Consider the following 23,036-nt stretch of genomic DNA (forward strand, 5'->3'; position numbering starts at 1 on the left):
GCGGGGGAGGGGAGAGGAAGCGGGGGAGAGAGAATCTTAAGTGGGCTCTGCACCCAGCAAAGAGCCTGATGTGGGGCTCGATCTCACAACCCTGAGATCATGACCTGAGCTGAAACCAAAAGTCGGACACGTAACAGACCGGGCCACCCAGGCTCCCCGTGCCTTCTCTGATTTTAACTGAACATTTTATATAATTCCAATTTTTCTCTTTTCTTAGCATATCCATGATAACTTTTTATTTTTTTATTTTTTTTAACTTTTTTTGGTGATTGTTCTTGTGTTTGACATAGACATTTGTAACTAATTCAAGTCCTCTTTCAAACAGCACTATTCTGCTCCACAGGTAGTACAAATACCTTATAACAGAGTATTGCCAATTCTTTCCTTCCATCCTCATAACATTGCTGTCATTCATTACTTATCCAATCACTGAATACATAGTTGCTATTATTATTTGGAACAAACTGCTATCTGCTAGATCAATTAGGAATTAGAAAAACAAAAGATTTCATTTACCTGTATTTATTTCTTCTCTAAAGCTCTTCCTTTTTTTTTTTTTTTTAAAGATTTTATTTATTTATTTGACAGAGATAGAGACAGCCAGCAAGAGAGGGAACACAAGCAGGGGGAGCGGGAGAGGAAGAAGCAGGCTCATAGCAGAGGAGCCTGATGTGGGGCTCGATCCCACAACGCCGGGATCACGCCATGAGCCGAAGGCAGACGCTTAACCGCTATGCCACCCAGGCGCCCCTAAAGCTCTTCCTTTTAAAAGTAGATCTGTATTTCTGATCTATATCATTTTCCTTCTCTTTGATGAATTTATTTTAACATTTCTAGTAAGGCAGGTCGACTGCCCACAGATTTCCTAAGTTTTGTTCGTCTAGAAAATCCTTTTAATTTTTTAATTTTTATTTTTTTAAAGATTTTATTTATTTATTTGACAGAGATAGAGACAGCCAGTGAGAGAGGGAACACAAGCAGGGGGAGTGGGAGAGGAAGAAGCAGGCTCATAGCGGAGGAGCCTGATGTGGGGCTCGATCCCAGAACGCCAGGATCACGCCCTGAGCCGAAGGCAGACTCTTAACGACTGCACCACCCAGGCACCCTGTGCCTGTAAAATCCTTATTTTTTCTTTCCCTTTTGAAGGATACAGAATACTATGTTGGTGGGTTTCTTTCAACACTTCATTTTCATCCACTTGCTTCTCGCTTTTATGATTTCTGAAGAGAAGTCTACTGTATTACTTACCCATACTCCTCTATAGTTATTTTTAAACTCTGGTTTCTTTCAAGATTTTCCCTTTATTTTTGATTTTTGGTATGTCTTAGTCTGTTTGGGCTGCTATAACAACGTGTCATACACTGGGTAGCTTGTAACAACAGAAATTTATTTCTCACAGTTCTGGAGGCTGGAAAGTCCAAGACTAAGATGTCAGGAGACCTGGTGTCTGGTGAGGGCCTGCTTTCTGGTTCATAGATGGCTGTCTCTGTGTCCTCACATGGAGGAAGTGGTAAGGGAGTGCTCTGGGGTCTCTTTTATAACTAATTCCATTCCTAAGGGCTTTACCCTGATGACCTAATCACCTCCCAAAGGCCCTATCTCCAAATACCATCACCTTGGGGGTTAGGTTTCAAACAATGAATTCCGGGGGCAGGGGCACAAACATTCAGTTTCTAACACATAGTTTGAATATGATATATCTAGCTATAGATATCTTAGTATTTATCCTACTTGGTATTTTCTATGCTTCCTGGAGTTGTGGCTTAGTATCTGTGATTAATTTGAAAAATTCTCATGTATATTAAAAATATATTATATATTTAATTATAATTTCAAATAGTTCTTCTGTTCCTTTCTTTTCCTCTTGGTATTCCCATTAGGTGTATATGAGATCTTTTACCATTGTCCCACAGGTCTTAAATGTTTTATTCAGGCCTTTTTTTTTTTTAAGATTTTATTTATTTGAGAGAGAGAGAGAGAGAGAGAGACAGCGAGAGAAAGCATGAACGGGGGGGGGGTGATAGTGGGGAGAGGGAGAAGCAGGTTCCCCACTGACCAGGGATCCTGACGTGGGGCTTGATCCCAGGACCTTGGGATCATGACCTGAGCCTAAGGCAGACACTTAACCAACTGAGCCACTCAGGTGCCCCTGTTCAGGTTTTTTCATCATTTTTTCCTTTTGCATTTGAGTTTCAAGGTTTCTACTGACTTATCTTCAAGCTCACAATTCCTTTCCTCAGTTGTCCAGTTGATTAATGAGCCCATCACAGGCATTTTCATTTCTGTTACAGTGTTTTTTATTTCTAGCATTTCCTTTTAATTCTTTCTTGGAGTCTGCATCTCTCTGCTACATTAAGTTATCTCTTCTTGCATGCTGTCCACCTTTTCTATTATAACTCTGAACATATTAATCATAATTATTTTAAACTCCTGCTCTGATAATTTCAAAATCTATGCCAAATCAGAGTCTGATTCTGATGCTTGTTTTGTCTCTTCAAACTGGCTTTTTTTTTTTTTTTTTTTACTTTTAGTATGCCTTGTAGTTTTTTGTTAAAAGCTGAACATAATATACCATGTAAAAGGAACTGAAATAAATAGGCCTTTAGTGTGAGGCCTTATGTGTGTCTCTCTTGGGGTCAGGTTCTGCCTATTATCTGCTGAAGCTGTCTACGATCATGACAAAGGTTAAAATCTCCTTGGATGCCTGTGTTTTTTGTCTCCCCTATTGTCTCTCCTAAATAAGGTCTTAGATGTGAGGTTCTTTCAGTTGTTACTATACAAAAGTCCTTTTGATGTTGTGATAAGGTGTGGGGGAGAAGTGTTCCACTGACTTATAATCAGGTCTCAGTCTTTCAATGAGCCTGAGTCTCTGGGCTATGACCTTCACAAGTGCTTCTCAGCTTTGTTTTGTTTTTCTGTTCCCCACTTCCTCCTTAGGTGAGATAGCAAAGCTAGAGGGAACTTGAGTTTGGTGCTTCTTTTCCCCCAGGTTGGCTAGGTTCTGGTAAAACCCCAGTAGGTAAGGGCTCTGGTAAAACACTCCTCTTCAGGACAGGCTTGGTTAGGAAGAACAGAACGCTCCAGGTGTATTTCAAAATGGCTTCCTTCCCCTCCCTCTGCTGAAGTATGAGGGTTTTATCCCCCCTCCAATCCTCACTGTGAGAAAGTGGTAGGGCTCCTAGAGTGAAAACACACAGAAGTGTGGGGGTCTCCCAAAGACCAGACCCCTCTTGACTCTAACTTGCAAATTTGTGTACAGGTAGCCTCCAGCAATTGGTCAACTACAGTTGACATTTTCCTACCCCGTTATTGGTTCCCCAGGGATTTCTGTTTCTGGGCTTCTGCTATGGCAAGTTATGATTCTCTGTATCTGCCTGTCTCTCCAACTGGGGGCCAGTGATTTTCCTTGTGACTTTAATTCTCTGATGGGTCAAAGAAGAGCTGTTGATTTTCAGTTTGTTGAGCTTTTTTCATGCTGTTAGGATGGGGGTGATGACTTCCAAGCTGCCTACATGCTGGACTGGAAACTAGAATCCCCCCTACCTGAACTAAAGCTGCTTCCTTCTTGCCCATCTTGTCACTCTGTTTAATTTTCTTTTAACACCAAAGCTCCCATCTGAAAGTCTCTAGTTGAACCATTTACTTACTTATTTATTGGCTCTCTCCCTTACTAAAACTGGGATTCCAGGAGCATGAGACCACCAGCCCTTGACACTGTATCTGGCATGAAGCAGCCTCAACAGATACATTGCCTGAATGAGTGAGAAAAGGCCTCCAGCTCCCGAGGCTCTGACCACTGGACATTAACCAAATCGGCTGACCCACTGCACATTTCTAGAACAAGATCTGTTGTGACTGTCTGTCTTTTTGCTTCATGGAGGTGCCTGAAAGGCCAGGATGAGAGGGTGACAGTGTGGTCCTAGGGTCCTGAGCAGGCTTCTGGTGCTATCCCTCTTCTTCCATTTGGTGGGTTTGAGAAAAAGCTCCACAGTCAAAACACAGAGATACAAAAACTGCAAAGATTGACTAAACCTATCTTGAGATCAGCACCTAGAGCACAGAGGAATAGTCACACTTGAGGAGACTCAGACAAGAGCAAATAAGGATCAAACTGTTAGTTTTACTAATTATGAAAAATAATAAGTGTCTTCCCCGTTATGACAGTACTCTTGGGGTGGGGGTGGGGAATGGGCATCTTAATTCCAAAGAGGAAAATCAAGGAGCTATTCAGTCTAAAACTATTCAGAGTTGCCTACTCCAGGCAACAATGACAACCAACAAAAACAAAATAAGAAAGAATAGCCCCTTCCTCCTATTTTTGGCAACACCACACTTAAGACAATTTAAAACCCATTCCTTAAAACAATAAGTACACTTCTTCCTATGACTAACGCTAGAAGCAGCCCATAATCATTGAGATGCAGCTGTGATGGAAGTATGCACGAAGAAAACCTGACAACAAAACCCCCAAACAACAAACAACAAACTAATAGATTTCAAGGACAGTACAGAAAATACACCTTCAGGAGAAATTCTTGAATTCTGGGGGCACTGGGCGTTGTTTCTTCTCACAGAGGAGTTCTGTGTACTTTTGACACCCTGACAGAACAATCAGGAGAACACACCCGGTCTCTTGGCCAGGAGGCCCTTCCTACTGAGGCAGCTCAGAGGTAGAGGATGAGAACGGTCTTGGTTTCTGACACAAAGCGGGCTCTACCGTTTGCCACACAGCATACATTTACACAGGCTGGGTCTGGCTGCCGAGGGAGGAAGGATAAGGCAAAGGATAGAAAGATGTATATATCAAAGGAAAACTGAAAAAAAGGAAAAACAATGTCAACTTTTGAGGTAAATCAATGGAGAAAGAATTCTCAATAGCCAAATTGTTGTAAAGGATAAAACAGGAGCTAGGAGTTAATAATAGGCTATAGATTTTTTCCATCTGTATTGGGGCTTATCTTATAAATAAAAGTTCTTTATTATTTTTTGTCAACTGCTTGTGGGTGACTCAGATAGTCTTTCAAAAACTGGACAAAAGAAATAATATAAATCCCTTGTATCCAGGGAATTCCTCTAATTAGGAGTGGCAATGAATTAGAAATTTGTTTTTGATATAACATCTGCAAGTGACAGATGCCTTTCACAAAGTTCTCAATGTCATTCCTTTACTAAAAAAAAACTCCAATAACAATAATAATAAATTCCTAAAACAATATATCACGATAATAGATTTAATAACAAATTTCTGGGGTGCCTGGCTGGCTCAGTCAACAGAACATGTGATGTTTGATCTTGGGGCTGTAAGTTCAAGCCCCATGTAGGGTGTAGAGATTACTTATAAAAATAAAATCTTAAAAAAAAAAAGTCTTTTAGTAAATTCTGGTTATTCAGCATTCTCAATTACCTTTTAGAATAAATGATTCTTCACATATTCAGAAGTTAACAATTTACTTTCCCTGAGAACTTCCCCGAATATTTTAAAGGATATGCTTTAATCTCAAAAAGGTTATTTGGTAGGGGTTGAGATAAATATTTAAGAAAATTGCATAGATGAAATAAAAAGAAATTTCCATAACCATGTTGCTGTCAAACATACTCCATATATAATGAAGCCACATTAGTAAAAGATTTCCTTTCAAACAGAGATGCCAATACTGGTTACCCTTCACCTTACATGTGCAGAGGCTTTTGTGATTTCTGGTGCATCAACCTTAACCAGCATTTCTGGGCACTGGCTCCAGGTGAAGGTCCTGGGCTAGCTGTCTTCCTGAAGAGCAATGTGAGCATGTGAGCATAGAGCGCACGCGCGCGCACACACACACATACACTCTGAGTATGCAGCTGCTGAGCCTATAAGGGAGACAAATACCACCTTGACAGCAACCTGGTAAGTTGGGGCAGCTTAGGGAAAGGATGGGTGTATAGGAAGGGAAGGATCAACAGGGCCCATTGTCTTAAAGGGGCACTTAGAATCCCTGCAAAGGACTGCAGAGAATACTTGGTCCCCAAACTGAATGCTACACCTGAGGAAATAAAAGTCCAAAGAAATTAAGAGACCTTCCCAAGACCCACACCCACTTTTGGCAGCACAGAAACTGGAGCTCTGGGGTCTCGTCCTCTATCCTGGCATTCTTTCCTGCCTGTACTTCTCAGAGATGGCTGAATCATCCATTTTTCTCCCCTGCCCATATCCACCAGGTCCAAGTAAGGAGAGTCTGTGGACATTAACATGTCTTTCACTTATAAAAGTGACATTCTGGTTGAGGTGCTAAGGAGAACTCTTAGCTTCCCCAAAGCTTTCTCTTGTCCTAACTGCACCCGGTCAAGGCTGCTCCAGCACGACTGCCCTCTGGCCAGACAGCCACTAGCCAGGTGCTAATGTGCCTAGAGATAAACATGACAGAAACATTAAAACCTACCTTCACAAATTCATAAAAGCAAATGTTTTGAACACCAAAATTGTTTTTAGTTGCTGAAAAAAGAAAAGCAACACATCTTCTTACTGCGATATGGAAGCTTTATGAACCCCTCTTCTGCAGAACAAATTAGGTATTTAAATAAACTCTTTCAAGCACTCGTGTTCAGCTCTATATGCAAGTCTTCCCTGACTACTGACTTAGTAATAAAAATAGAAATAAAAAACCCCCAGCGATCTGACAACAGCACATTTCTTTTCCGTGACCAAAAACTACCATGTCAACATTTACAGAGATGAACTTACTTTGAAAGTGATTTCACAATGAAATCATGTTGCTGAACACACTGATATTTATTTATTTATTTATTTATTTATTTATTTATTAAAAGTTCAATAAAAAGCTCAAGAAGTGAGCAGACCCTCTCAGACATGAGGGTTTTCTGTGCTCATACAGCACACCCACACTTCTTCAACATACCATTTCGCAAATGCTGTGTATTATTAAAAGGAGGCAGATTCTGCCAGGCACATGATTTGTATATTTAAGGGAGGTGTATGGAATGAAAAAGCAAAATATGTTAAATTTCAAAGGACTTGGAAGCAATGCTGCCTGTGAGCTTGTATTACAAATAGCCCTACATTATTACATACGCTATTAATGAGGCCGAGTGAATGAAAGTACAATTTGAATATGCATGACTCTATCCAATGAGCAGGACTTTTGTGTACTGATGAGGTTTTTTTTTCCCCTCCTAAAAAAGGATTAAAATTATCCTTAGAGAAGTATGACTGCCCAGAGACCAGTAAAATAAATGTCCTTAGACCAGAGTCATACTATATTCCAATGAAATATACAGGTGCTAAAAGAATGCCTTTGACTCTACCTACAATTTGTGAAACTTGTGCATAATCCTGTCCTCCTCCAAAGGAATATTCCTCAACTTCAAGCAGCTGCGTCAATACAATTTCTAAGCAAAAATAATGATTTTGGTGGAGATCCCTAAAAGTAGGCAAGGTTAAATAAATCTTTTGAGTACAAAGCCTTTACTTCCACACTGAGGAGCACTAGTTAAAAGACTGGGGCATGGGTAAATTATTGCACCAAATGGCTGAGAATTAATCTCTGCTGACTAGCTGTAATCTAACGAGGCGTCTGTGTCCCAGGGAGCCCGCAGCATGTCCCTGGCGGTATGTGCAGTGTGTCGAGTCTGCGTGGCACCCTTTGTCCTCGCTCACAGGCGGCCTTTCCCCTCATTGTCCATAATATCCTCATGCATCTGGGACGCGTGGAATGCATTCATACTAACAGACTTACCATTGTTTTCTCTCAGAAGCTTTGTTGAGCAAAGACTGCATCACGGTTACTGATAATTATATTGCTTAATTAATCAAGACAAAAAAAATTTGCAAATCATTGCCTGGTTGCCAAGCAGGGAGATAAAAAATGACAACAATACAAGCTGAAGCAATATAACAAAAGTAACAGCTATCTGATCAGAAATTCTTATATAATGAAGCTATTAATGCTAAATCGGTTAATGTTAACATTGCTCCAGGTGTCTCTACTTAGATGCAAACAAAAAGGCTAACATTATGGATATAAAAGGCCAAATGTTGCCATGGATTCTGTAACCTGATAGAGAGGACAGCCTTTTCATTTGATTAGGGAATGCAATTTAAATACCAGGGACTGAAGCCAAACAAACAGACTTTCCCTCCACAAGCCTCTTGCATTCACCCTGGGGTCAGTGGTTGGTGAACAAAAGGTCAGCCACACTTGCCCTGGAAATGTCTGGATTAATTTTATTACATTGTAATGGTTTGTACTTTAAATGTGGGGATAACACTAAATTTCCAGTTGGCCATTATTCTCTTCTTCCCTTTAGGCTTTTTGAATTGAAATATTAAGACAGCGATTTGCTCAATTCATCTTGTCAAAATTTATGACCAAATTTATAAAACTTACTATATTTTCTAACGAAATTTTGAAAAGATATGTTAATACTTGTTTTCATGCGTTAAAACTGTAATGCCTTTTTAAAAAATCACTTTTTAAGAAAGTTAAAAGTTTCACTTTTGACACTGTGAAGTGAATTGGAACACCTTTCATGTTCTTTATTTACTACAAAAAATAAAGGTGACATTTTTAGGATGGTAAGTGACATTTTAGAGGGCCACGTTTTAAATGAACTAATAAAGCCAGTTAATCCATACTAAATAATAAAGAACCACATTTTGCAGATTGGGAAGCTACAGGACACTAAATCTGTTGGTTGTCTAACATAAACATTTTCAGTTTAATTTTTAAACTAGTGTTCTTCCTGGACAAACACAAATGTTATTAGCACTCAGAGCCATTTTCTTATACAAGAGTGAAAACTTCTTACACACACAAAGACATGAATCAAAGATAACACAAATATTTAGTATGAACAACTTGTGGCATCTTCACTCCCTGAATAGAAAAGAGGGTTCCCTTTATGTCAGGGTTCTCACCAGCCAGAGCGGGGCTACTCAGAATTCAGGAGGTGACCCACACTGTGTCTAGTATGAGAAATGATTCATTATTTATTCTATTTTCATGGTAGCGACTGTAACCGAAAAATTACTAGCAATGGTAATAACAACAGCAACAACTAACACTCAGACGGCTTTTATTCTGAGCCAGCCACCATTTGAAGCACCTTTCACTTCTTAGCTCATTTAATCTACATGACTTTAACACTTTCGATTATGCTATAAATCCCAGGAAATCTCAGTTACTTATTATTTTAAGCTCAAAAATAGTATTTAGAATGGTAACTTTTAGCTCCTTCAAGAGAACAACTTGGAATGAAAATGAAGATTACACTTAATACCAACCTAGAGCACAAAGTCATTTTCTTGAGGATTGACTTAACTATGCTAAACGTTTAATTAAAAACTTAAAAGCAAACCCTTCTATTAATAATTCCAACACAAAAACAAGTCACTATATAAAGCACCGCTAAAATACCACTAAAGGCATGGCAAGGATCGAAACCGCAGCCAATTTAGTACACGGCACACAACCATTGGATTGTTCCAGCCATTCCCATGATCAATACCAATTGACGTGGCTGCATTGATTCTGTGGCAAGGTGCTTCAATTGTTAAAAATCATCGCGTGGGCGGGCTGTGCTGCAGAGGCCTGGCCTGCTTCACGGCCATGCTCGCCATCCTTCAGGACTGACCCCCATTAGCAGCAGTCAGAGGCTCCGTGAGCAGTGCCTGTTTGTCACGCAAGGTCGAATTCTATACCCACAGCCATCCACAAAATACTAGATGTGACATGGGGTTCGTTCAACTCTTATTATTATTAATCAATGTGTCCCAAATTTAAAATTATCATTTTTTAAAATTAAAAACATTTTAAATTAAAAACACTTAAAATACCATTAATGTCTTCACACTATAATTTACAAAGAGTCTAGTCATAACAATACAGAATTCTGTGCTCCTGAGGAAAGGTACTCTGAAAATCCCAATTCATACTGAATTCCCATATAGCATGTGGAATTCAGATATATGTGAGACAACCACCAGATGGAAAAAAGTCCCTTTTAACATATTTACCTCATTGTTTTTCAAAAACAGTGAATCATATGGCAAATGCTATATGAGTCAGAGTGGTAATGCAGTGAAAACGTACCTCGGGTTTCTTCGTGATCGCGATAAAGAACATGTGATTCTTCACTGGGTAAATAATGATTGAAACGTCTCCGAAGGCGGTCGGGATAATGCCCCTGCGGTAGTCCCTGGAGTGTTCAGACCAGACGATGTGAACCTCGTCATTCCCCAAGTGACGGAGCTGCAATGACCAATTGGCTCTTTATTAATCAGAGTGATAACAGCAGTTTATAAGGGGTCGTGGCTTACAAATTGAATTATAATACTCAGAGGCAAAAATATTTCAGTATCAAAAAAGGTACAACACCACTGTCTTCTATGAGGATTTAAAAAACACAAACACATGGAAACACTGCTTACTTTCTAAGAAATACACTGGCACTGAGATGATGCATATAAGCATGGTAGGTACATTACTGCTAGAAGGGGACGAGACCTTTTCAAGGATTTTTTTAAAACTGAATTTTACTCCTGTATTAAAGCCTTATGCTTTACATTGCTGAGCATGTCTCCAAACAATTAACGACATGAGCCTTTTATTCCATATTACAATAGAGCTTCATAAGACTCTTAATTCAATGGTTATTAAGAAAAAATATGCGTATAAGAGACCAAAAGCTACTATAACACAATTGTTACCAAATGTATAAAAACTAGATTTGTGACAAAGCTTTAAGAAAAAGTACGTATAAAATTACCTTTGTTTAAGAAACTAATAAGTATTACTTAAATTTAATAAGAACACTAGTAACTAGCATTCAGAGATTGCCTTACTATCCAGAAAGTATGTCCACACATACTGTTTTGTTTAATCTTTCCACTAACTCTCTGAGGCAGATGACATCATCTTTGTGCTATCTGACAGGGAGGAGATGGGGCTCAGGAAAACAAAGGCACCACCTGACCAAGGTGTGCAAACAGTGAGGAGCAGAGCAGGCCTAGAAACCTGGGCTGGGTCCTCTAACTCAGTGCCATTTCTACTGCTCACGACTGTTGAAGCTGACACCAAAAGCCAATTGTACTATCACAGCTCAAATAGTGTAACCCACTGTTTTTGCCATTTTATAGACAAAGATGCCATAAAGTCCAAAAACAAGTCAGAGACCCCCAGTGTCTCTGAGGAGGGCTTAGCATGTCTCCAAGGAAGGGACTCTTTGAGACTTCTTCCCAGGCCGAGCTCTTCAGCTGCAAGAACACCCTTGATGAAGGTCCTGCGTACCAACTGTATATCCTGGGCTGGAGAAAGCCCCACATGAAATCGTCTGATAAGCCTGAGAGTGTGACTAAAAGAAACTAGATTTTTAAAGATTAAAATGTTGGCCAAAATTGAAGTCCTACAACCATAAAGGCTGACTGGTGAAGGCCCTTTGAAACCTACTGAAAGTCTGAGGTCTGGTTCTCTCACATGCTACAGAAGAAGAATGCTATCTACCACCATGAAAAAGTATTTCTTGCTTCCTACTTATTTAATAGATGAACCCTAAAAATGACTAAATTCAGAGGCACTGTTAATAAAATAGTGATGCTGAGCCAAAGGTAATGTTGTAGTTCCGTATTAAAATACAAAAAAAAAAAAAAAAAAGGATGCTCTGGCATACCACATATTTAAAACATGTTAGCATAAATAAAATTTTCTTTACAGACTATTTGACCACAAAAGAAAACTCTGAGGTGACCCCACCATGGCCTCCTTTCCATTTACAAGGTTACAAAGGAAGCTGGTTTGCTGCAATGCTTTCCTATTCTTCACTCTTCCATGCTTCTGGGACTGACTGTGTAAGTCAATTTTTTAAAAAGACTTACACCAGTACCATTGTACTACAGTGATACAGGTGCGATTGCAGGTAACCCCAGTGGTGAAGGGCACACGATTCAAAAGTGTCTGAGCTTGGGCGCTGGGATAAATGCAACTGTAGGTGTTGAGCAAAAGTCACGATAATCCAGAACAATTTAACAGCATCTACAACTTTCTAAATGTAAAATTACCCAGTACATCTTTCTTCTTCTTCTTCTCCTCTCACATATAAAGGCTAAAAGGGTAGCAGGCAAAAGGTGTAGCCAAGCCATTACCACCCATAAATAGTTAAAAGAAAAAGAAAGACACCAAGTTCTCACATCAACACTGAACATCTCTCTATATTCTTCTATTTCCACCTCTCTTTCTTTTCTCTTTCCTTTTTAATAAAACATGCCAGGCTCTCACAACACACTCCTGAAATTCAATCGTTTTGCAGTGAAAACATGGTAGTTGGCATTACCAGCAACACAATAAAGGCAGGTTTTCAAGGGAAATAGGAATTGTATCAAATTGAAACTTTGCGGGGGGGGGGACTTTAGCCCAGCAGAAGATTAATTGTGACAGTGGGGCTGCCCTCACCCTGTCAAGAGAGGCAAACTGCCAGGTAGTTTTGTTGTGCCCCTTGACATAATGCCAGCACAAAAGTCACAATGGGAACAGCACACCTACCAAGCACCCTTCAAATGTGGGTGTTTACCTAATGTCAGCACTGTAAAACCTGTGATGGGTCCTTTCAATCCAGAAGCATAAGTTGCTCAAGGCATTGGCTCCAAGGTAATACAGTGATTACTGAAATTCTGCAGTTACTCTCTCTTTTCTCAATTAGGTTCCTCAATTATATAATCCACGTAAGTCTCTTCTAATTCTGTTTGGACTGTGTTCTCAGAACCATAGCAAGGGAGAATAGTATCACACTGACAGACCCGTCCTCCCAGTGTGGCACTTCTGTAATTAAGGAAAAGCTATTTCTGTGTGGTAATGATACAATATTCATCATCTCAAAGCTGCTTTCAACGTCATGTGCTCCAGATCTCTGGACAAGTCACAGTTTAAATGGCTAACTCACAAAACTAAGAGCTAAAGCCACAGGACCCACTGACTGGTAGATCTGGAGCAAAGAGCAAAAACGTGCCCTCTTCCACCTCAGACAAGAACACAAGCCAGCGAAACATGTAAAACTCACCTGGCCAAAATGTCCACTGTGTCAGAATAGGAAGGAATGCTCTGGAAGCTTCAAAATGTTGCTCAATTTAGAGGGGATTTTATTACAGAGATGTCATTTTGTGAGTTCTAGAGAATTCTGAATAGAAGCCCCCCATCTGAAATCTACCAGTGAGTTTGTTGCGTGCACACAAGTCAAGCCGGTATGATTCATGTATAATCTGGGAGAGACCGATGAATCTCATTCTGGGATGGAGCCGTCATTCATGCCAGCTACTGCTTCAATTGCATAACAGGCTCCAGAATGTGCGGATGCTTAACAGGCTTGGAACAAATGCTCGCTTCTTCAGTCTTAAGAAATCAACCCCATGTCCTGCCACTTCTCGTCCTGACAGAGTTTCAAAGTCCCTCTGCCTGGGCCATTCTGCCTGCTGCTGCCAGGCGGCACGCACTGGTGACACTGGTCATGGTACACACCTAATAGGCTGACCTCCTTTCCCGACTAATTGCATTACATCGCCAGCTGGCTCCAGAAGGAGTCGTCTGTTTGATTGAAGAATTCCTGCTCCTCAGTAGGCCCGGCTGCTACTTTTACTAAGTAACAGTCAGGCCTGACATCCCCATTGTTCAGCTGACAGTGTGCCCATCCTAAAATCTAAGTTTTATTTGTAAATTAACCAAGAAACTTCCTGCCAGAACAGTGCTGCCTGGAGACTGATAATGTAGGCCTTTCATCCCTTTTCACTCGTACTGTATCACTGCCAATTTGTTTTTTATGCGGCTGGCCAGCCTGAGGCTATAAAAGCCTTGTAAGACATAAGTGCAATTATAGTCCTGGAGTCAAATGAATTGGACAAATCCAATAGCACAGCTCTGTCCCCACTCTGCAAACCCCTACAGCAGTTAGATTAGCTGTGAAAAATCTAATCTAGCTAGAGCTAACAAATTTCTGCAGTGAAGGATCAAGAGTTCAGTATGGGGTTGCAACCGGATTGTGGAATTGAAAAAGTGCCCCCATGACAGGGGCAGAAGAGAGCATGAATCACTTTAGAATTCTGCAGCTCATTTTTAAGCTGTTAGGGACAATTTAGTTAGAATAAGACAAGGAACTGTGGGCTGCTGTTACTGTGACTGATTTTTAGTCTGGCTGTGAGACATCCTGATAAAGAGAGTTTGTCACTAATGATGCTAAATCTCAGAGCTGCAAAAGGTATCAGCTGAATTTTGATTATTACAGTAGGGAATCTTTCAACCAGGCCAAGCCTTGCAACATTATTTATAGCAAGGCGTTTTATCAAGAAAACATGATGTCTTTTTGCAAAAGAAAAAAAAAGAAGAGAAAGAGAAAGAGAGAAAAAAAATAAAAGAATCCTACCTAGGAAATAATTTTTAAAAATATTTTAAATAAACCTATTAACAAAATAGTTCTTAGTCATAAGAAAAAGTCATAGAATATGGCAACACATTTGCAGATTAGCAGCAATTTACAAGGCACTGCAAATAAAAATGATGTGGAAGCCTTGCCTAAGGTCTTGGTAATCTGAAACAGGGCAGAGTTCCCCCTTCAATAAGAATGTTGCCACCAGGGTGGCCGTCAAAACTAAGACGTGGAGGCAGCTCCTCCATGGGCGAAGGAGGCAGCACATGGCCATCATGCTCTGCACATCGCAGACACTTAGTCACTGTGAAAGCTGTCTGTGATTGTGCTGCGACCCAAGTTCTGAGGTCTTATGCCATGAACACCACTGCCACGATATAGGTGATCTAGACATCTGGGGCTGCAGTGATGATAAAGCAAAACTGCAGAGAAAAGAGATGAGGTGGTAACAGTAGGGTCCACTGACCAATATCAGCCACCTTCTAAAGGGTTAGGAGAAAAAAGATTCAATTAGACTAGTGGGCAATGACGAGGGCTGACGTTAGAGATCTTACACCAGGCACCATGCTAAGCAGGTTCATGGGCATTATCCATTTACTTCACAACAACCCTGGGACATAGGCTGTTTTCAATCTTGTTTAGTAGACGGGGAAATTGAGGCACAGGCTAGAAACAGTTGAGCCCAGGTCTGCCTGTCTCCAGACCCTGGCTATAACCACCACACTAGATCCTCCAGTGGCAACCTTAGCTCCTGAATGAACTGTTTGCCCACCCACTCAGGAGCTGTCTGCAGTTTTCTTGCATCCTTGTAGGAAGACAGTGGGTGTGAGGTAGGGATTCCAGGCTCACTCTGCCACCCACAAGCAGGCTGGCTGCAGTTGTTCCTTTCTTCTGGAAACTCAGAGAAGCGGGTCAGAGTTCTAGGCTTCCTTCCCAGACTAAGATTCCTCTAAGCACTAAGGTATTCCTCACCTCTAACAGAGGGTCGCCTAAGGTGAACATCTTGCAGGTTAGACAGTTCAGGGCCATGTTCCTCTGGGGAGTTCCTCAGAGGTGGAGGAAGTTTCCTCTGAATTCTAGAGAAAACTGCTTCCACGGCCCACGTTGGAAGAGAAACAAGGTCAGTGCCAAAGGTGGGACCCCTAGACAGGAGCACACCTGCACTTGTCTTTTTCACAGATACTACCCAATCACCTCCAGCAAGCCCGGGAGATGCCTGCTTTCTCAGCAATCTGTCACTACAGGGTATTTGCATCTTATGACCTTTGCCAACCTGAGAGGTCAACAATGTTATTTCTGTCAGCTAACAGTCAGATGAGGGACAATCCAAAATTAACATTTAAGACCCTTCCTTTTCCTAAATCTTAATCTTAGAATTTAAGACTCAAATGATTGATTGCTTTTCATTTATTTCTTTGTCTAGTTTGTGCCAAGCTAGATATTTCAGATTAACCACAACTGTAGCTTGAGAAGAAATACAATGAACTGCATCCAGAGGAAATCAGTCTTGGTGCATGTTATGCCAAGGCCTTTGATTTGGACTACGAGACCTACAAACCTACAAACCATGGTGACTAAGAATGGTCCTCAAAGAGGCTTCTTACCTTTTTGGTGAGTGAATCATCTGAGTCTGATGGCATCCGAGTTGAAACGTGGAAAATCACTTCCACAGTCGAGGTAGCATAGTAAGGGGCGGTCTGCCCCGTGCTGCCGTTGCGCTGAAGTCCGCCCATGAACCCACAGTGGGTTGACAGATCCACCTGATGCAGGTAACAAAAAGGAAAGAGTAAGGGTCAAGCTTAAACTGTCCTCATTCACCAAGCAGGAACGTCCTTTTTTTTTTTTTTTTTTTTAAGAAATCTAATTATTTTCATTTTTATAGCTTTCTGATAACAAACAAATATAATATTAAATTAGACAAAATTAAAACATTAAAGAAACATTCACAATGAAAGTGCTCCAAAATCCTCTCAGCCTAAGAAAGGCACCATCACAAATTTGGTGCATATTCCTCTAGCTTTTTTCCATCCTATACATATGAACATATGTATTCATTTGTGTATGAGTGTGTATTTATATGTATTTATGTACACACACACACACACACACACACACACACACAGATTTTCCCTGTTGATGGATTTATGGGATTTTCTGCTTTCTCAAATAGTGCTGGTATGATCAAACCACAAGGAGCATTCAAAGGAATGTTTTGGTAGGATGTTGTATCAAAGGGTACAGATGTTTTAAAATTTAACAGCCACTGCTAAACTATCTTTCAAAGGGAGATTGTTCTGATTTACACCATTACTACAAGTCTGGGAGCTATCATTCTTTTTCAAGCTATGGTGTGAATGCTCACTTCTTAGTCAATGCCCAAGACCTCCCCCCTCTTTTTTTAAATTTAACTTTTCATGAACCAGTATTCTTTCAGTAAAGCACCTGTTGTAACACAATCGGGGGGAAAAAAAGCAATAGAAGAATCTCTTCTGTGCCAAATACAATCAATATATACACTAATGTTCTTAGTTTTCTTAAAATTCCAATTAAGAATGTGTGGTTTAAAAAGTATATTAGTGTCTCATCTATGGAACATAAGAACTAGGAAGATCGGTAGGAGAAGAAAGGGAAAAAGAAGGGGGGGTAATCAGAAAGGGGAATGAAGCATGAGAGACTACGGACTCTGAGAAACAAACTGAGGGCTTCAGAGGGGAGGGGGGTGGGGGAATGGGATAGGCTGGTGATGGGTAGTAAGGAGGGCACGTATTGCATGGTGCACTGGGTGTTATACGCAACTAATGAATCATTGAACTTTACATCAGAAACCAGGGATGTACTGTATGGTGACTAACATAATAAAAAAGATATTATTATTAAAAAAAGTATATTAGTTAAAATGATTAAGTATATTCTACAGTAAATAAGAAGTCACTTTATTAGTAAGAAGGACAATTTATTGGAGTACAGTAACTCTTAGACTAAAATCTACTTGACATTTTATAAAGTACATGGTCTTGACCTTGATGTAGGCTTCTCCTATTCCCATCTCCGTATTAGTTTTCTTGCTAACATTTAACTCTGAGTCAAGTCTTATTTATGCACCTGGAGAATTTCCTACAGCACAGATAACCAAGAAACCAAAACAAAAGTAAGGAAAAGTAAAGAAACTATTTCAGATATACTGATTTCCATTATAACTACTCTGAGTTCTTTTAGATTCTGGAAATACATTTTCCTTTAGATTTATGTTCCTAGACACAGACGGGTGTGTGTGCAGGCATGTGTGTGTATAAATGTATATGTCAGTCAGAATATCATTTAGCAGAGAAAAAATTCTTTCACTATCAGTCATCCTGGGATCTCCCTTAGGGAAATAGGTTGGCTGCTAAACCATTATGGCTACTCTATTCTATTTTCATGCCAATTTTTGACTTCATCCAGCTCTTTCTTCGTATTTTTCACCCACCAAGTCACTGATTTCTTCTCCAATCTCCATACCGTAGTGGAAGCCAATGCTTCTCTGCCCATGTTTATCTTCTCTTCCCACAAACTGTCTATGGCTGGGTGAGCCAATCTGACTACTCAGTTTGGATAAAAAGCAGATGAAATAACATTAAAGGAAAAGGTAAGGGAAACAAAAGTTCATGTATGAAGTACTGAAAAGCAACTAACAGAAGATGTCAAATTTAATACATTCATCAACTCCAGAATGCTAACCTGTACTAGATTTGAATGTAAAATCTTTACAATTGATCTCCAGTATATATACATCCTTAAACAGTGCTGGTCAATAAACAGCTCCCAAATGAAATGAATTACCTCCCATCCAAGTCCGGCAACAAAGTCTTCATATGCTTGGCTTCCTCTTTCATTGGAGAGGATTGAACACTTGTCTTCTTGACCTTCAGCAATGTAAAACACTGCAATTTTGTGTGTTTCACGGCTATAAATTTTTAAATTTAAAGTAGTTAGAATTCTCATATATAAAATTTTATTTCACTACAGTCACCAGCATGACTCCTAATACAGAGCTTGCATTTATGGAAAATTTACTAGAGGTCAGTTGTCCTGAGGAAGTTCGACACACGGTCTCATTCATTCTTCGTAAATGCTCTTAAGAGATAAGTGATTATCATTACTTCCCTTGAGAGGTGGTTGAAAGGAGGCACAGAAAATTAAACAAAAAGCACACGCAGCAAGCGGGGAGACCAGGAATTGAAGCAGGGCAGTATGGTTCTTGAGATCACTCTCACAACATGTGATATATTTAACAGCATGTTAGAACACACTGTGTGACAAACTCTCTCCATTTTTTTGGTGCAAAAAAGTATATATATGAGAGCATTTCACATAGATATCAGTTGAGACTAGGTCTGTGTGACTGCCTATATTTTACTTAACATACTTTGAGAGAAGGATATTGGGTAGCCCCCTGACTGGAACTGTAAAATGTGCTAATACCTTCTGAGAAACAGAAGCTTCTTCCAAGCAGAATGCACTTAGGTACTTTCCCTGTAAGGGGATGTACACACCCTGTGCTCCAACTAATCTGAGGGAACCAGGCAGGGTGAACTGATGTCCAGAGGAACCTCTTAGGCCATATAAACCCTTCACCCACTTCCTCCAACAATGGATTTTGGGTGCTTTGCTGTTAAATCAAGTAAACACGATCTGTACTTTGAGGACAGGAGTCCTCCCTTTTTGCCTTTTGTACATCTACCCTGGTCCCTGGCATATAGTAGCTGCTCAGTTAAATCTCTGTTGACCAGAGACCCAATGCTACATATAAATATATTAATAACCAATTACTACAAATTATACTCTACAGTAAAGTGTCGAAGTAACTAGACTTTTACCCGGCAATTTGGTGATAGTTTAGAAATGAAGACACTGTGCTAATTCAGAGCTTTCATTAAGAACCACTCATTCCGTGGCCCCATCATCTAAGAGTTTTATCCTGCTCTCTATTTTCTAAAATTTTGGATTATTGTCTGCCGAGCAGTTCCACCTTCCTTATTATTTTTGCATTGTATTCTGAAAAATCTCATAGGAAAAACTGTCAAGTGCTGAAACAATACGGAAATGTTTCTATTATCTTAATCGTTCAACATTTTAGCAATATAATCTGATTAGACATCTATACTGGTGGAATTTGGGCTCCATATTTTAACATATTCACAAGAATTTCCTTCTCCAGGACTTCTGTTTCGACTTAATAAGCAGAATGAAATGAAACTCAACTAAAAAGTCACAAAAAATGAATCAAGGAGGAGAGTACTCTCCTTCTATTTATCTAGGTTGCTTATTCATTCCCCCCATAGTTTATGTAAAAGAAATGTACTTAAGAGAAAAATTAGAAAATATAGAAAGGAAAAAGAAGAATACAAAATTCACTTATGTTCTTTGCTTCTATGTTGAAATCACAACTGCTACTTTCACATACAAAAGTGAGAAGCTACTACACCCTGTTTTGCAACTGATAATTTTCACTTAAAGTATTTGTGAACACTTTTTTTATTGTGTAAAATCTGTGTAACATAAAAAGTCACCATATAAACCATTTTTGGGCAGGAAGACTTTTATACCATGTAATTCTATGACAAAGTTATTAATGGTTTTGTAATATTCCAGTATACGAATACACCTCATCCCAAATCCTTGTCATTGGACCTTTAAGTTGCTTCCAGTTTTAAAGACCCTGTAACATTATCTTCGATACATCCTTCAAATACATTCATAGAAAAAGAATCTCAGTCAATGCCCACTTTTAAGGCTTTTGAGTGCTGTCCTGCTGCCCCTGGAGAAGATGGACATCCTGAATGCCCTGCCCGGCGTGGTATAAGCACACAGTTGGGGGCACCTCCCTTGATGGAAACCATTGCTGTGAGAGGAGGGAAGTTTTGTGGTGATGGGTCTCAGGGGACTGGTGCTCTAGAGCAGAGACCTGTGCTCTCAGACTGTCAGAAAGCTTGTCCTCATGCAGTATGGGGGTCCGAAACTGCCACACCATTTATTCCCTGAGTGACAGGCAGGACAAACCCGTATTCTAGAATCTGACTAGCTTATTCTCAGAGCTATAATAATTTGGGGGCTCAGATGATGACAGAGATCATGACCTATGGCCTGAAACACTGTCTCTTTCAACAAAAGGAGAAAAAGTATAGTCACTCAATTCCTTTCTGCAGCTCTCTGTATATTCAAGAGTCCTCAGCATGTGATTGTTCTCTGTTCTATTCACTTTCATACATATGTCAAGACCATCTCAGGTTTATCTGAAACATTTTTGTTGACTCTCCTCAAAGTCCAAGCTTTTTATCTTGTAGCTGCTCACAGGTCCTTGAGTCCTCATTAGCTCAAAATGGGAACACAAGAGCTAAGCCCCAGTGACTGCCTGACTGATGTAGGTGTAAGGAAAGGTGACCTTTAGCTGTAAACATTCATCAAATTTCACATCCTCCAAAATGTTAGCACCACAGAGAGCCTGCTAGGATCAGACGCTGTGTCTGGTCTTATTAGAGCCAGGCTTTTGAAATGATAATTAGCAACAGCACTTCATATCCATAAGCTGCACCACCAATGCATGAAGGAGCAGGTAATTCAGGAACGCACGCACATAAAATCAACAATTTCCTCTTCCTCATTAGAATGCATTTTCCTTTTTTATTAGGAATAGACTAGAATAGCTCAGTTTCCTTGTGCTGTCATATTAAAAAGCCAAAGAAAAAAACATGATTTTAACTTTCACCTTACCATGTGGTGACAAACGGTATTAATATTTAAAAGAGGAACCCACTGTAATTTGCATGTCCGTTCATCATACTTTTTACATCTTTGCTTTCTTCATAGTATATAGATGATAGCTGCAAGACAGTCTCTACTTTTCCTAAGAACATGCTAAGCAGGAACTATGCATTGACAGCAGGGAGATAAATTGGTTTCAGAAATAAATAGAGCCACCCTAACTAAAAGTTGAGGGACAAGGTATGCTCTTACCTGCTAACTGACCAATACATGGGACTGTCTAGATATCCCATACCTAGAGCCCTCAATGTTTCTTTTTTTTTTTTTTTCCAAAAAGAACCTCAGAAACACCCTGTACAATAAAGTAAGTTGATACCTTTTTTAGATATTAAGAAGATACTAAATCCAGGAGTTGGGGTTTTAAGTGAAGGTTAATCAAGGGACAGAGGATTTGCTGATCAGCTCTCAAAAGCCGTATTTTACTGCAACAGCACCCCAGGGAGCTCATTCAATTGTACCTCATGCAACTAAAGTGCATTAACACTCAACAAATTGGCCACAATTATAAGATACCAATGTATTCTCTTAATACTAGGAAGCCTGGAATAATTCAGCATATGCTTGAAAAGCTGAGTTTGGAGCCCAAGTGACTGCTTGTTTAATACTGGAGGACAAGAGGGAAAGAGAAGTGAACCCCCAAGTCCTTCACAAGAAACCCCTCGCAAAGTTTCCACAGAGAATTAGGTCTCTATTCCTCTAGAGAAAAAGGAGCATAACAACAATTGGGAAACTGAACATGATGAAGGACAATGTGAGGAATAATGGCTTCAGGTTTTTCATCTGTAATGAGATACCTAATGATATTCCTATGGGGAATAAAAGAGGAACAAAAAGCTATTTTTTAGAAAATGAGTTTTTTAAAAACTAAGACTAAACAAGCAGTTTACTCAAGACTTTTAAGCACCTGTTCTGCACCAAGCACTACACTCACTGTTGCCTGAGAGGTTTTTGGAAGCACACATTTCCCCAAATAAAAAACTGGTCTTGGGGCACCTGGGTGGCACAGCGATTGAGCGTCTGCCTTCGGCTCAGGGCGTGATCCCGGCGTTACGAGATCGAGCCCCACATCAGGCTCCTCCGCTATGAGCCTGCTTCTTCCTCTCCCACTCCCCCTGCTTGTGTTCCCTCTCTCACTGGCTGTCTCTATCTCTATTGAATAAATAAAAAATCTTTAAAAAAAAAAACTGGTCTTGAGTTCATCTGTAGAATCGTTTCTAAGATTGTACAAAAAAGGGGTGGATCTGAGATCTGACCAGCTTGGAGAAGAAGGCTCACTACTAGGGAGTTACTAATTGAAACACACTGGTTTTAAGCTTGCCGACGTTATAGAGACTACAGCCAGTGCATTGGCAGACAGCATGGGTTATGAAGTCAGACTCACTTGGTTTGAACATGGTTACATGTGAGCTCAGGTGGGCTGTTTGAGCTAGGTAAGCCTCTGTCCTCACTGGAGAATGAGGTGGCTACAGAGATTAAATGAGAATGAATGTCCACTGGCTGCCACATGAAAGGTCCTCAACCAAAGACACAGATTAGATGGGAGCAATGACCTCTTCTTAGCGTAGCAAACATGTAAGCTTATTCCTCAAGTGGAAAAACACCAAAGGCATGGCACGTGCAGATGTCACCAGATTTTAGTTACAGAATGGCCTTTTGGTGTCTTTGTAGGTGTATTCACTCCTGCAGCTCTGTCATCCAAGCACACACAATGATAGACAGGAAGGAAGTGGTCTGATATACTTTCACATACCACTGACGGGAGTCCAGATTTTTTAGCTCTCTCAATAGTTTCGAATTTTTCTTCAACAGATGGAAATTCTTTCTATAAAAAA

The 23,036-nt window shown here is 40.0% G+C and overlaps 1 protein-coding gene across 1 annotated transcript in view; it reads right to left on the reverse strand.

Annotated features, from left to right (window-relative positions):
• RALGAPA2 (Ral GTPase activating protein catalytic subunit alpha 2) overlaps nucleotides 1–23,036 on the reverse strand; it is a 317,987-nt gene that overhangs the window by 103,454 nt on the left and 191,497 nt on the right. The window contains 4 exon segments of the mRNA XM_034641613.1: nucleotides 10,089–10,247; nucleotides 16,008–16,163; nucleotides 18,223–18,346; nucleotides 22,955–23,026. Coding sequence (XP_034497504.1) covers nucleotides 10,089–10,247; nucleotides 16,008–16,163; nucleotides 18,223–18,346; nucleotides 22,955–23,026 — 511 coding nt within the window.

The sequence above is a fragment of the Ailuropoda melanoleuca genome, chromosome 13, assembly GCF_002007445.2.
Source record: "Ailuropoda melanoleuca isolate Jingjing chromosome 13, ASM200744v2, whole genome shotgun sequence".
Lineage (NCBI taxonomy): Eukaryota > Metazoa > Chordata > Mammalia > Carnivora > Ursidae > Ailuropoda > Ailuropoda melanoleuca.